The 14,165-nt window shown below is 32.0% G+C and overlaps 1 protein-coding gene across 4 annotated transcripts in view; it reads right to left on the bottom strand.

The window, feature by feature from the left end:
* SPIRE1 (spire type actin nucleation factor 1) overlaps nt 1-14,165 on the bottom strand; it is a 148,949-nt gene that overhangs the window by 80,827 nt on the left and 53,957 nt on the right. For all 4 annotated transcript variants that reach the window (XM_031946663.1, XM_031946662.1, XM_031946660.1 and 1 more), the window contains exon 3: nt 12,419-12,649. In XM_031946663.1, coding sequence (XP_031802523.1) covers nt 12,419-12,649 — 231 coding nt within the window. The remainder of the gene's footprint in view (nt 1-12,418; nt 12,650-14,165) is intronic.

A 14,165-nucleotide genomic window follows, 5' to 3' on the forward strand; every position in this document is an offset into this window, starting at 1 on the left:
TAAACATTCTGGTTTTGGAGATTGAATGCTATGTTACACACTTCTTTTTTTCCTCTTCCATCTCTCATGGTTTTTCCCTTTTGCTTGATTTTGTGTATTAAAAATAAATTTTTTTTAGAAAAAGGATATCCCTTGATGTGTGTGAAGATATAAAAATAGATATGTAGATCAATCTATGATACTGATATATTTATGATACTGATTATATATATATATATATAATATATATATATGTCTCTATATATATATATACAAAAAAAGATGACGTATCTATACAGATGATATTTCTCTGGTCAAATTTTATTTTTGGTATTAATAAGGTCAGAGTTGTTTTATTTTTTCCATATCTTTACTATTTTTACATATTTTCATATCTTACATATTTACATATGTAATATATGTAAATATTTACATATTTTCCATATTTTTACATATTATTACTATTTTTACATATCTTTACTATTTCCTTTTTAAGATACATTATGAATTAATCACTCCATGCCATCACAATTGTTTTTCTTCCAGCTGGAATCTTAACCTAAATGTTCTTTTTCTTCTTTTATATAGTTCTACTTCTATCATATTTCTGAACTTATCAGGATCTTTTGATGACTTAACATTTTCTAAGTATGAAAAGGATTTATTACAAAAACTATTATAAAATAAGAAACACAAAATTTTTTTTTATTATAAAAATCTGTGTACCCATAGGCAAGGCTTTTAAGCTGTCATTGCTCTTGGCAGTGATATAAGTCTACTAAGTTTCAGAGAAAGGATGCTTGACCTTACATTGATGGAGGAAATTTCCTCATTTGAGAGCTCCCAAAATCAGTGAAATTTCTCTAATTCCTACATGAAAAAGCCACATCCATGAGAGATGATCTTCACATAATCTTGTTGTTGCTATGTACTATGTTCTCTTGATTCTACTCAGTTCACTTAGCATCAATTCATGTAAGTCTCTCCAGGCCTCTCTGAAATCACCCTGCTGATTGTTACTTAGAGAAGAATAATATTCCATAATATTCATATACCATAACTTTTCCTGATGAGCATCCGGTCAATTTCCAATTTCTTGTCCATTACAAAAAGGGCTACCATAAACATTTTTGTTCAAGTGAGTTCCTTGGTATACAAACCTAGTAAAGATACTGCTAAATCAAAGGGTATGCACAGGTTTAAAGCCCTTTGGGCATGCCTCCAGAATGATGAATCATTTCTCAACTCCACTAACAATGCATTAGTGTCCCAGTTTTCCCACATCCTCTCTAACATGTCTTGAAAAACAGATCTTCCAAGCATTCCTGATGAAAAGACCAGCGGAATAGAAAATAGTAGAAAATCCTTTCATAAGTTATTGAAAAAAAAAAAAAAAACTGGTTTGTTTTTTAAAAAGTACATACAAAAAACCAGAAACAGCTACATAGATGTAATTAAAGTAAAATCTACTATGCTTCAGCTCAAGTAAAAATGGCAAGAGTAGCAAACATGATCGCAGGCAAAACAAAACCAATAAATAAGTAAATACATAAAATTTTTAAAAACCCAGCAATATCAAAAAATTATAAAGCAAATTTTCTGAAGTCTTGAATTCTCACATATATAGGTAGCTACATTAAATTACTAATAAGAGCCATTTCCCAACAGATAAATGGTTAAAGAACATGAACAGATAGTTTTCAGAAGATGAAATAAAAGGCATCTAAAGTTGTATTTTAAATTACTACTGATTAGAGAAATGAAAATTAAATATCTCTGAGATACTAACTCATGCCTATCAGAAATGACAAATGCTAAAGGATATGAGGGAAAATAGATCCACTGTTAATGAAGTTATGAACAGACTGAAACATTTTGGAGAATAATTTGGAACTATAACCAAAGGGCTATAACCATATGTTTGATCCATCAACACCACTACCAGGAAAAACATCTATATATACAAAAATATTTATAGTAGCTTTTTTTTGTGATGTCAACTGAAATTTGAGGGAATGCTTATTAACTGAGGAATGGTGAAGAAGTTGTAGCATATGACTGTATTAAAAAAAAAAGGAGGTATATTCAGAAATGATAGAAAGACAAGGTCATTGGGCATAACAACAGCAATGCTGTAATGATGATCAGTTGTAAAGATATGGCTACTCTGAGCAAAACAATTTCAGAGGCAGCTAGGTGGTGTAATAGAGCCCCAGTCCTGACTTCAGGAAAACCCGAGTTCAAATCTGGCCTTAATACACTTAATACTTTCTGACTGTGTGACCCTGGGCAAATCACTCAACTCCAATTGCCTCAGCAAAAAAAAAAAAGACAATTCCAAAAGACTCATGATGAAAAAATGGCATCCATCTCCAGAGAAACAATGAACTGAAGTATCATTTTGAAGTATCATTGTCATCAAATTCAAGCATCCTTTTTTCTTGCTTTATTAATTTATTTTGCTTTGGGTAATATGGTGGAGTATTGCTAAACAGGTCTTGTATGATTTTATATGCATATTTCATTGCCTTCTCCTTTAGAGGGGGAGGGCAAGAAAATGTGCAATTCAAAATTTTTTTTAAAAATGTTAAAAATAAATCTATCATTAAAAAAAAAGAAAAATGGCTCAGGGTCAATGAATTACTTATAGTCTATAAAAAGTTTCAACTTTTTCTTGGTCAGCCCAGTTGCAATAAAATTTTTTGTTTAATCACAACTAAATTAATTTTATATGTGCTTTTTGGTTTGGGTTGAGCTTTGAATCCCAGATCAGTCCTACTAGCCCTAAAACAGGAGTTCTTATTTTTTTTTCATAGACAGCATCTCCCTATTCCCTCCTTATACACACTTTGACAATCTGGGGAAGTATGTGGATCCTTTCACAGAATAACATTTTAAAATACATAAAATAAAATGCACAAGATTGTAAAAGCAATCAAATATGTTGAAACGTACTTAATCAAAAGAAAATAAGACTACAGATTTCTACTTAAGAACCCCTGATGAACCTCAAATGCTTTTTAGTGGTAAAAACAGCAGACCTCAATAGAGAAAATTATAATAATTTTGCAGAAGCTTCATATTCAATTTCTATCTCTACTACTTATCATCTGTGTGACCTTAAGGACATAAATCATTTAATTTCCTTGGCCTCAATTTCGTCATTTGCAAGATGGATTATTATTGAACTAAATGATTTTCAAGAACTCATAAAGCTCTGAATTTTGACAATTCACTGTCAGTATAGCTCTCTAAATAATTGTAAAATTTTGTACTGTAAATTTTTTTTTAAAAAATCATAACCCACAATATTTTTGTTGAGTGTGAACCAATTTTTGAATTAAGTATCTCCAGTGATATTTTTATATGAAAGTAAAATCAAGTATAGATTATTAAGAAGACACCTTGCTACAGAGTAGTAGAATCTAGATGCTACCTTCAAATTCCACAGGGGTAGGGAGGCACTCGGTTTCGAGAAAATCCTAATGATTATAAATGAAAATAGAAATAAGATGTCGATTTTATATCCCAATCAGCTTGTTCAGCATTGTTGATTTTTAATTTCAAAAAGCTAAATTTATCAGTGCAAATAACTGCAATTAGATCAGTTGGTTGTGATTACTTGTATATGTATTTGGTTTAACTTCTGAGGGAGAACATTCAAGGAGAGCCAAAAAAATTGTTTGATCTTGTCTAATTGTTCAGTTGTGATTGCCGTAAACATCACGTTAGCTTAGTGAATACTGTTCTCCAGTCAATTAAGAATGAATACAAGGACAGAACTTGCCAAGTCTCTGGTATTTACAGAATGCTTGTGTTCTCTGACCTTTAAATGTGATTTGAACAAAAATTGAACATCCAGGTTACTTTGACAAAGCATAATGTCTATGTTCAAAAAAGTTATGAAACACTTTACTGTTTTTGTTCAAATATCTGATTGTCTATTTCAGATTGTTTATTTCAGAGTATATAAAAAGATTATTCTCCGAGTTTATACATTGAATTCATGCCTTAATAGGTCTTGGGCAAACAAGATGGCAAGCCTTGTTTTAAAACCTCGAATGAATATATATCTCCTAATAAATTGTGGCTAAAAAAAATTATTTTAAATATCTTGTCCAACTGCTCCAAAAGCCATTTTTAATTACTATGCTTTAAGAAGTTATATATGTGGGGGCAGCTATGTGGCACAGTGGATAGAGCACTAGCCCTAAAATTCAAATCTGGCCTCAGGTACTTAAGACGTCCTAACTGTGTGACCCTGGGTAAGTCACTTAACCCCAATTGCCTCAGCAAAAATAAATATAATAAGTTATATACGTGGAAAAAAAAGTTAGAATATCATTTTTGCTATATAGCAAATGCTATAGTAGGATTCCTGACAATACTGTAAGATATCACCTTGGATCATATATGACTCTTACATTCTGAGCCATTAAAATCTGCATTCATCTGACTATAATAATCTAGTGTTTGACAAATCCAAAATCTGCACACATTCTAGTGTTTGTTTCTTAGATAATGAAGTGGTTTACATTGCTAACTATTTTGTAATTTAGGGTTAAAACGCATCTCTAATTCATTGTACCTGAAAACTAAGAAAATATGAATATAGAATTATTGTATAGAAATTTTGGCACTAAATGAGAATGACAGGGCCAGGAAAGGACAGCATTTCTAACTTCAGTGTAGGATTTTTTGCTCAGAACAAATGAAACTTCCCTCAAGCTATATAAAGTACCCAGGCTAATTAAGAGAGTGATTTGCAATGTGAAAAATTCACAAGAAACATTTATACTAATCACAAAAGATGTCCTTTATTGATCTGAAAATGTTCATGGGCATTAATCAAAATGGTTAAGCAGCATGTTTTGGGGTGAAATGGCTTTTAAAGGTTTTAAAGGGGGGAAAAAGGGCAGGATCTAGGAAGTTAGGAAAGATCCTAGTTGAAAAAAGATTCCTATACACCATCTACATGGTGAATGAGCAGCTATATGAGATGGCCGAGTCTAAGATCAGTCTAAGGTATTCTTGTGTGCGACAATGGAAACAAGAAGAACCAATTAAAATTCTGACAATGGAGGCAGGATTTATTGATTGATTAAAGTTCATCTTTATTGTCTCACGGACTAATCTTTGCATTCAGAGAAAGGAGAAAATATTTCAAAGTATTGAACATTTTAAATCTGTTTGTTGAAAATGTTTAAGAGGAAGCTCTACAATGGTATAAAATTTCTCAAACACTTTGTGTCCAAAAGATGATACTATAATTTACTTTGCTTTGAGCCAGAAACACTTCTGGTTTTCAACAAAGAACTCTCATACTAATCTAATGACAGCAAGATTGACATTCTTATTTTCTATAAAGACAGAAGGAAGTTGCTCCTATATAATAGCTATATATAGCTAGGTAAATGGTAGGAGAAATATGAGAATTCAGAATTTCTAATCCACAATTCTTTCTACTAAACTACACTACAAATATCAAAAATTACTTTACTGATATTGTTTGAGCTATTGCAAGCAGACTACTGTACCCGAATCACAGAATGCATGGAGTAGGGTTAAATGTAAGAATATTGGACAAGTATGAAGAGCTCTTGTTAAGAGTTTTAAATCCTGATTGTATATTGGATCTAGAGGTAATAAGAACTTCTTGTTTTATTGAGTAAAGAGATGAGATCATCAGACCTATGCTTCAGAAAAATAGCCCTGATACCTGAGTGAAGGATAGACTTAAGCAAAAAAAAGACATAAGGGAGACCAATTAAAAAGTTATTGCAATAATTTAGGTGAAAGAATATTAGGGAATGAAGTAAGGTTGTGATTATATGAGTAGAGAGAGAAGGGGATGTATGCAAGGTATGTTGCGAAGGTAGAAATGAAAAGAAATGATGGTAATTAAGATGGGTTGAATATGTGAAAGTGAATAGTTGGAAATCATTGTAAATCTAAGTGTCTGGAAGAATGGTGATTACAGTGATAAAGAAATTGGAAAGACAGAAGAGTTTGGAGGAAAAGGCAATTAATAGATTCAGTTTTGGATATTGAGATGCCTAGAGGACATAAAGTTTGAGGTGATAGTTTGAGCTAAGAATCATCTGCACAAAGATAATAATTGAACCCACAGGAACTGATAACATTACTAAGTACACTTGTAGAGAGCAAAAAGAGAAGGTGAACCAGGACAGAGATGATGGAAACTCACATATTAATGGGCTTGACATGAAGAACCAGCAAAGGAGATACAGGAGGAATGTCAGATAGGAAATGAACCATAAGAAATAGTATCAAATACTGTGGAGAGGTCAGGGTGGATAAGGACTTTTTCAATCAAGAGATCCAAATAACTTTGAAGAGAGAAGCTTCTCTTTAATGATTTTATAAATATATAGGGTTTATATATATATATTATATAATATATATTATTTTTTATTATTATATTACTATATTAATTAATTAATAATATATAATTATTATATATACATAAATATATATAAGGGTTTAGAAGAGAATAAAATTTAGATGAAGTAGTCACTGTAAACTACTTATTCATTCAAGAAGTACAGCAATAAAAGACAGGAGACGGCCCATACTTGATTCTGCCAACTGCAGTAACTGGTAGAATCAAGTAAGGTGTGTGTGTGTGTGTGTGTGTGTGTGTGTGTGTGTGTGTGAAACAGAGACAATGAATATATGTGTAGCTTCATTCTGCATTTACTACTTTCCTGATTTTCAAGAAGAACAAAAGCTCCTTAGAGGCATATATATCTAATTAAGTTAAATCCTTTTTTTTAATTCCATTTCTAGTTGGAAAAAAGTCTTACTTCTGAGAAATTAACAGACTGGTTAAAACTGGTTAAAAGAGAGGATGATAAAACTGAGGAGGGGTGTGGGTGTGTGTGTGTGTGTTTAAGGATGAGGAAGACATGAGAATGCCCTATTTTTTGATTTGAAAAAAATCTTAGCAAAACTCAGTTACAAAACAGAGAAATCCAATAAACAAACCCCAAATTAAAAACAGGAGAAGAAATCTTGAAAATTAGGAGAAATTGATAAATTGGAATAGAAATGTGAAGCACATTAAAGCTGGTACTTTGAAGAGACTTAAAATGAAAATTAAAAAATTAGAAGACATAAAAAGAATTATCAGATTAGTAAAAATGTATGCCAATAGGAGTGGGAAAAAAAACTCCCACAGGAAATGAAGATTACCCTCAATGATATAAAAATACCCAAAATACCAAAAAACCAAACAAATGAGAGACCATACATAATCTATTTTGGTAAAGGGAAACAGCACTAGGCACTAGGAACTAGGAAAGAAACAAAACTGATGAATTTACAGTAGAATTTTATAAAACTTTAAAGAAGTTACTATATATTTAAAGAAAATACTATATAATTATTCTCAAAAAAAAATTAAGAATGAACTGTCAACTGAAATGAACTTTCTCAACTGAAAAAGACTACTGAGAAAAAAAGCAGCATACCAAACTTTTTATGAGACAAATATAATTGGAAACAAAGGACAGGAAAACGTTTGACTGATATCATCAATTTTTTTTTAAAAATTTTAAATAAAATCCTGTCAAAGAGACTATAACAATTAATTCATTAAATTTCAGCACATAGTAGATGCCCAATAACTGTTTATTGACTGATTTACTGAAATCATTTATTATGACCAAGCTGGACATACCAGAGATGCAACACAAATAACTACATTAAAAATAAAAACCATTCATGATCATATCATTTTCTCGACCCACACAAAAAAGCTGCTAAAGTACAAATATTCATTTATATTACACACACACACACACACACAAAAAAAAAAAAATCCTCAAGTATAGGCAGAGAGAAATTGTTTAAATGTGCTAAAATTATCTAAAACCAAAACTAAGCATTCCATGTGTTTAGGATATGCTAGAAACTTTCCCAATAAATGCAAGAATAATGAAAACATACTCACTTTCCCCCACTATATTTTAATATATTTATAGAAATTTGAGTAATAGAAATAAGACAAAAGAAAGACACAAGAAAAGCATATAAAAGACAAGCTATCACTATCTGCGAATGGCCTAATAGTTTATTTAGACAATTTTAGGGAAATGAAACCTGGGGGGAAAAAATTTTAGAAAATTCATAGCTTTAGCAATATTTCAGTTAGAAAACAAATCCTAAAAAAAAAAAAAAAAAAAAAAAAAAAAAAAAAAAAAAAAAGCAGAATTTCCATGTAACAACAAAAGCAAAGAGGTAATAACAAAGGGATATAGCAGTATAGAAGTGATGAAAACCAAAACAATATATTGGAATTCCAGGCCTCTCCCCATAAAGAATTGGATTCTAAAAGTATATTGGGGGGGGGGGGGTTAAATAGTATTTTTTTCCAAATACATGCAAAGATAGTTTTCAACATTTACCTTTGCAAAACCTCATGTTCCAAATTTTTCTCCCTCTCATCATTCCTCTTTCCTCTCCAAGACAGCAAGCAATCCAAGCATACCGGGGTTTCAGGCCAGTGACACTGAGTGGCTACAAGAATTTGTAGACTTAACCCATGTCTAAATGGAAAAGATTGTTGACAGTGGGCTAATTTCCACGTGGGGTTCTTAGCAATTAAAGAGAGGAAATATACTAAAAGGAGATTTTGGCAGGGGGAAAGAATCATTAAGGCGGGAAACTACAAAGTGTGGCAAGTTCCCAATGAAGTAAAGACACCATAAGACGGGCATAGTTAACTTACTGCCATTAAGGGAGGCAGTTCCTAATGAATCTACTATAACAAGGCATGAAATTCTATTAGGTATTCCAAGTTCTAAAAGAACTTGTTGGAATAAGGTAAGCGGCTCCTAATTAACCCACAAAGAAATGGGGTATAAGCAAGTTTTTTTAAATAGAGGAAAATAACCTTATGACACCACAAATCCATTGCATACAGTAATGGTGGGGTAATGATAATTTTGTCAATTTGAAGAATTCAGCTAATCTAAGACTTAGTCTGATGTCTTACACCATATTCTATAAAAAATTGAAAATGGATAAACAACCGCAACACTAAAAACAATATTAACAATTAACAAAATTAACAATTAACAAGCACGAAAACCATATATGGCTATAAAATAATCAAAGCAGGGAAAGACAATTGAAGAGACAAAAATGGATGGTTTTAATTACGTGAAATTGAAAAGGTTTTAAATTTGTTCTTAACTTAAGAATTAAGCTATTCATTTCTTTAGAAAATTTTAGAATTTGTTTAATTTACATAAACAAAAATAATGCAAATAGGATAAGAAAGTATGATCAATTTGTATCAAATTTCTTGGATAAGAGATTGGTCAAGATATATAGACATCTAACAGAAACAAAGAAGTCCAAAAGCCACCATCTAAAAGAAAAAGAAAAGGATATGAAAACTTCTCAGGAGAACAACTGCAAACTATATTAATAGTTTTATGTTCCAAATCACTAATAAGATAAATGAAGTCATACCAATTAAAAAACATGGGAATAATCAATATTGGAAGGGTTGTGGAAAAAAAGGCACAATAGTGCATTTCTTGTGGAGCTGCAAATTTACTAAACTATCCTGAAAGAAAATTTTGAAATTTTGAATTACGCAAATAAAATGGCTAAAATAGCCACATCCATTGATTCAAAAATTACAGAGATAGTCATATATTCCAAGGAGGTTGATAACAAAACAAATCTTTATATAACAAAATATTTATAACAATGTTTTTTTGTAGATTAAAATAATAGAAACTGTTGGAATCCTAGTGTCAACTCAACTTGAATCAAGGTGGAAACTCAAGGGTGATGTGAGGGTCCTGGTGTTAACTCAATAGAATTGATACAGTGCTTGTTGTTTCACACCTTAGGGCAAATCCTTGCAGGGTGATGGGTTGCTAATACTGATAGACAATAGTGCTTGTGTTCACACCTTTAGAGAGCTCATAGAAGCAAGAAATATTTAAGTACTCATTGGAGTTCACACAGTTTAGTATGAGATACCCGAATTTACAACTCCTTTAAGCCCTGCCTCCAGAAGGAAGAGTTAACCATATTCCTGCTTTTGCATACAAACTATTAATTTATCTAAGTATATGCTGATTTAATGGAGAGGGTCCTATTAAGTTCTTCACAGAATTTCTCTGCATCTTCATGCTCTGACCTAGATCTCCTATATTGGTTTTTGGTTTTTGCTCTGGTTTGGTTTGGAATTTCAATGGTAGGCTTTCTGACAAATACTGTTCTCCAGCAATCCAATACAAGATGGCCAGTGTGTCATTGAAAGCCTGCTATTGCTATTACATATTTAAAAAATTCTCCCAACTTTTTTCTTTTTCCTAAACAGAACCTTTGTTATTATCCAGTCATTTCAGTCATATTCAATTCTTTCTTTATGAGCTTAACTTGAGGTTTTCTTGGAAAAGATACTAAATTAAATACTAAAACAATGAAGTTGAGGCAAAGAGGGTTAAATGACTTTTTTTGGGTCATACAGCTAGTGTCCGAGACCAAATCTGAACTTGGGAAGAAGAATTTTCCTGAAGCCAGACTGCATTTTATCTACAGTGTGCCACCTAGTTACCTATGAGCTCTCTTACATAACAGCACTTTCTTTATGGAAAATGAGCCTGTCAAATACATGTGATTTAGCTCCTCCAATAGTATGGCCACTCACTTGGAAAAGGACTGTACAGAGATTTCACATTTAGAGTGTCAATAGCTAAGTTAACATTCATAAGGTTTCTGAAAGATCTAAAAATTGTGTGATTCCTCTGAAGAGGAAGAATGCATAAACCTAAGCATCATTTTGCATTCTATCCTTGTTTAATGGGTTGCCACAGAATCATCTAAAGGACTAGACTACTAGTGAAAAGCTTCTCCATATATACAAAATTGGTCCTCAGAAAGTCAGTTCATCCTGTTGTATCAATAACACAAATTTTTTTCAGTATAGTAGTATCTGCCAGATCTTAGACTTTACAGGCATAGTCTTTGGTAAACTAGAGAACCTCTATGTTAAAATGATGCAACAGAGTATTTTTAGTTATATCACAATGTAGCATAATTTGTTTATCCATTCTCCAATTGCCGTACATATTATCACACTGTTGAACAATTTTGTCTTACATAAATATAATACTTACCAACATTATCTACAGAAAGGTCCTATTTTGGGGATGAGAAACTTAGCAAAGAAATTGCTAGATCGAAAGTTATATACTAATTCACTGCTTATGTTCTCCAAAATATTTTCATTAGTCTAAAATAATGGCCAATAATGTATTCAAGCACTTCTGCCTTAAAGATCTGCCAATATTGTATCTCTTTTTCCTAAATTGTCTTTTTTTTAATGAATTTTGTTGCAGCTCAATATGATTCAAAACAGTGAGAAGAACTGAGAAAAGCATAGGATACGGATTCAAGAGATATCTTTAATTACCTATGTGATCTTGGACAAAGATCAAAAAATCTCTATATGGAGATTTTTAAAATAATTCTTATCCAAGTATGAGTTGGGCTATAGATAGACTTTTTGAGGATGCTCTTAGCATTTAGATGCCATAATTCTATCAAACCATAAGTGATTCCAGTATTCTCTAATCATTACAGATGTATACAATGGCTCTGTGTACAGGATTTTGATTTCAAAGTGACAACCTAAATAACTAACTCCAACATTCAGATATAAATCTGAAGTTGGTTAAATATCAGGTAAGAAAAGTATCTTCTATCCATCAGTATATGACCCTACTCCACAGTCCCTCCAGGCTCCTTTCACTCCTTTTATGAAAGAAACCTAAAGATGGAAGAGACTTTGGAAAACTCTAATGGACTCATTCCTCATTTTTTTTAAGGAACTAGAAGACCATAGAAATAATAATCAGCAGACCCAAAACAGGATCATAATTTGCTATTACAATTCTTAGTCTGTTTGGTCTCAAGTTCAGGCAGAAACACAAAAACTAAGCAATTTCTTGCTTAGACAATTAGACAATGATTCTACTATTTTGGTTTTTGATTCAAGATCAGGGAGATGATGGCATAAAAGAGATAGGCAAAGTTATCTGAATTCACAGTAAAACTTACTGAAGGGAAGCCAAGAGAACAGTTTTGTTAAGCTTGCAATTTAAGCTTAATTTAAGTACAAGAAGTAATATGAATCATAAGAAACTTTATAGATTTCAAGATTGTTAATCTCAAAACTATCATTTCCTTGGTAAAATGGAAAAGAGTAAGAATAAATTAAAAGGTCACTAAAAAAAAATTTCCTGACAGTAAAATCCCATAGCATGCATATATATATGGTATATACTATACTATAATAGTAGAGTCACAAGTCATGGAGACTGAAAACATTTAGAAAGCTTAATGATGACCGTTCTTTCAAAGATCAAAGCTTAAAATAAAATTACTTTACCTTCATGACATCTTTATATGATCGAATAATTGAGATTTTTCTCTTATCGTCATCTTCATCCATGACTTCATCTGCAGCTTCATAACCTTCATCATTACTACCATCAGCTTCCACAGTATTGGCCATATGGTCAATGAGCTGCTCTAAGGGAGGACTTAGTTCCCTTTCTTCATTCTCCTTCAAACCATAGTCCAGTGCTTTATAAATAATAATTCCCAGGGATTCAATAACCTATGATCAGAAAAAGAAAAAGATGATTAGAATAGTTTCACAACATTGTCCAATTTTTTTTTAACCACAAAACTATCTACCCTCCAAATCTTTATTTCTGAAGGTACCACCATTCTTCTCATCACCTTGATTCACAATCTTGGTATGTATTTTAAAATGGGTTATATTTAATTAATACTCACATAGAAACAAAATAGTATCAACTGGGATAATAATGAGGTAAGAAATTCAGGCATCTCAGGAAAAATAAAGGAAAACCCATTTGTGCATTTAGTTAAATCTATCGACTCCTCAGAGTGCTCCTTAGTTAAACCTTTATAATAACTTTTGCAACACTCCACTTAAGGTCCTCATCACGTCTTTCCTAGATTATTCTAGTACTCTCATCTCTCCTCTTTTTCAATCCATTCACACAGCAATCAGAGAGGGTTTCCTATAGCAGAAGTCTAACCAAATACTTTCCCCGGCTCCATAAACTCCAATATTCCTTTTCATTATTGCTAGGATCAAATATAAATTTCCCACTCTTTGGCATTTAAAGTCTTTCACAAAATATCTCCAATCTACCCTTCCAGTCTGAACTCTTGTAATTTACAATTCAGGCAAACCAGCTTTCTTGATGTTCCTCATATGACACTCCACTTCCTCTCGGTGTCATTGCACTGGCTTTTCTTAAAGCTTAGGTGCTCTCCCTTCTCTTCTCTTCTCTTCAAACCTCTCACTTCCTTCACCTTTCAGCTCAATCTCTACCTTCTACATAAAAACTTGCCTTATCACCCCAAGTGCTAGTGTTCTCTAACTATATTAAATTTTATTCTCCATATTTTGCCTCTATACATACCCTGGTGTATGGGATTATTTTGTCTTTTTATCCTGGTACATTTGTTGATTCATTTTCCATTTTCTAGTGTCAAGAGCTTTTTTGAATAAAATTAGAGGAGAAAACCTCTATTCTCTCCGTTTTTTATCTTGCCAGTGTACTACTAATTTATCTTTTGTTCTATTTAACAGTATGACCTGACTCAGTTGATTAAAATGGCTCTTATACCAGTTAATATAATAATGTGCTTAAAATACAATAAAGGGGGGGGAGGGGCAAAAGAAGGGAGGGAAGATTGAGAGACAGTGGTAAGAAGCTGAAACACTGAGAAGGAACAGGATGAATAAAGAGGGGAAAAAGTACAAAACAGAAAGAAAATAGGTTGGAGTGAAATATACAGCTGGTAATCAAAACTATGAATATCAATGGGATGAACTCTCCTATAAAAAAAGAATAAAAAAAGAATTGAATAGAAGAACCATAATCCTCCAATATGCGGTTTACAAGAAAGACATCTGAAGCAGAAAGATACACACCATGTAAAGATATATTAAGCTTCAGCTGAAGTTAAAAAGTAGCAATTATGATCTTAAAGTAAAAGCAAAACAAATCTAATTAAAGTACAATAGACAATGAAGTAATATCAAGACCAAACATATGTACCAAATGCTATAGTAATCAAAGTGATTTACAGGA

The sequence above is a fragment of the Sarcophilus harrisii genome, chromosome 1 (assembly GCF_902635505.1).
Source record: "Sarcophilus harrisii chromosome 1, mSarHar1.11, whole genome shotgun sequence".
Classification (NCBI taxonomy): domain Eukaryota; kingdom Metazoa; phylum Chordata; class Mammalia; order Dasyuromorphia; family Dasyuridae; genus Sarcophilus; species Sarcophilus harrisii.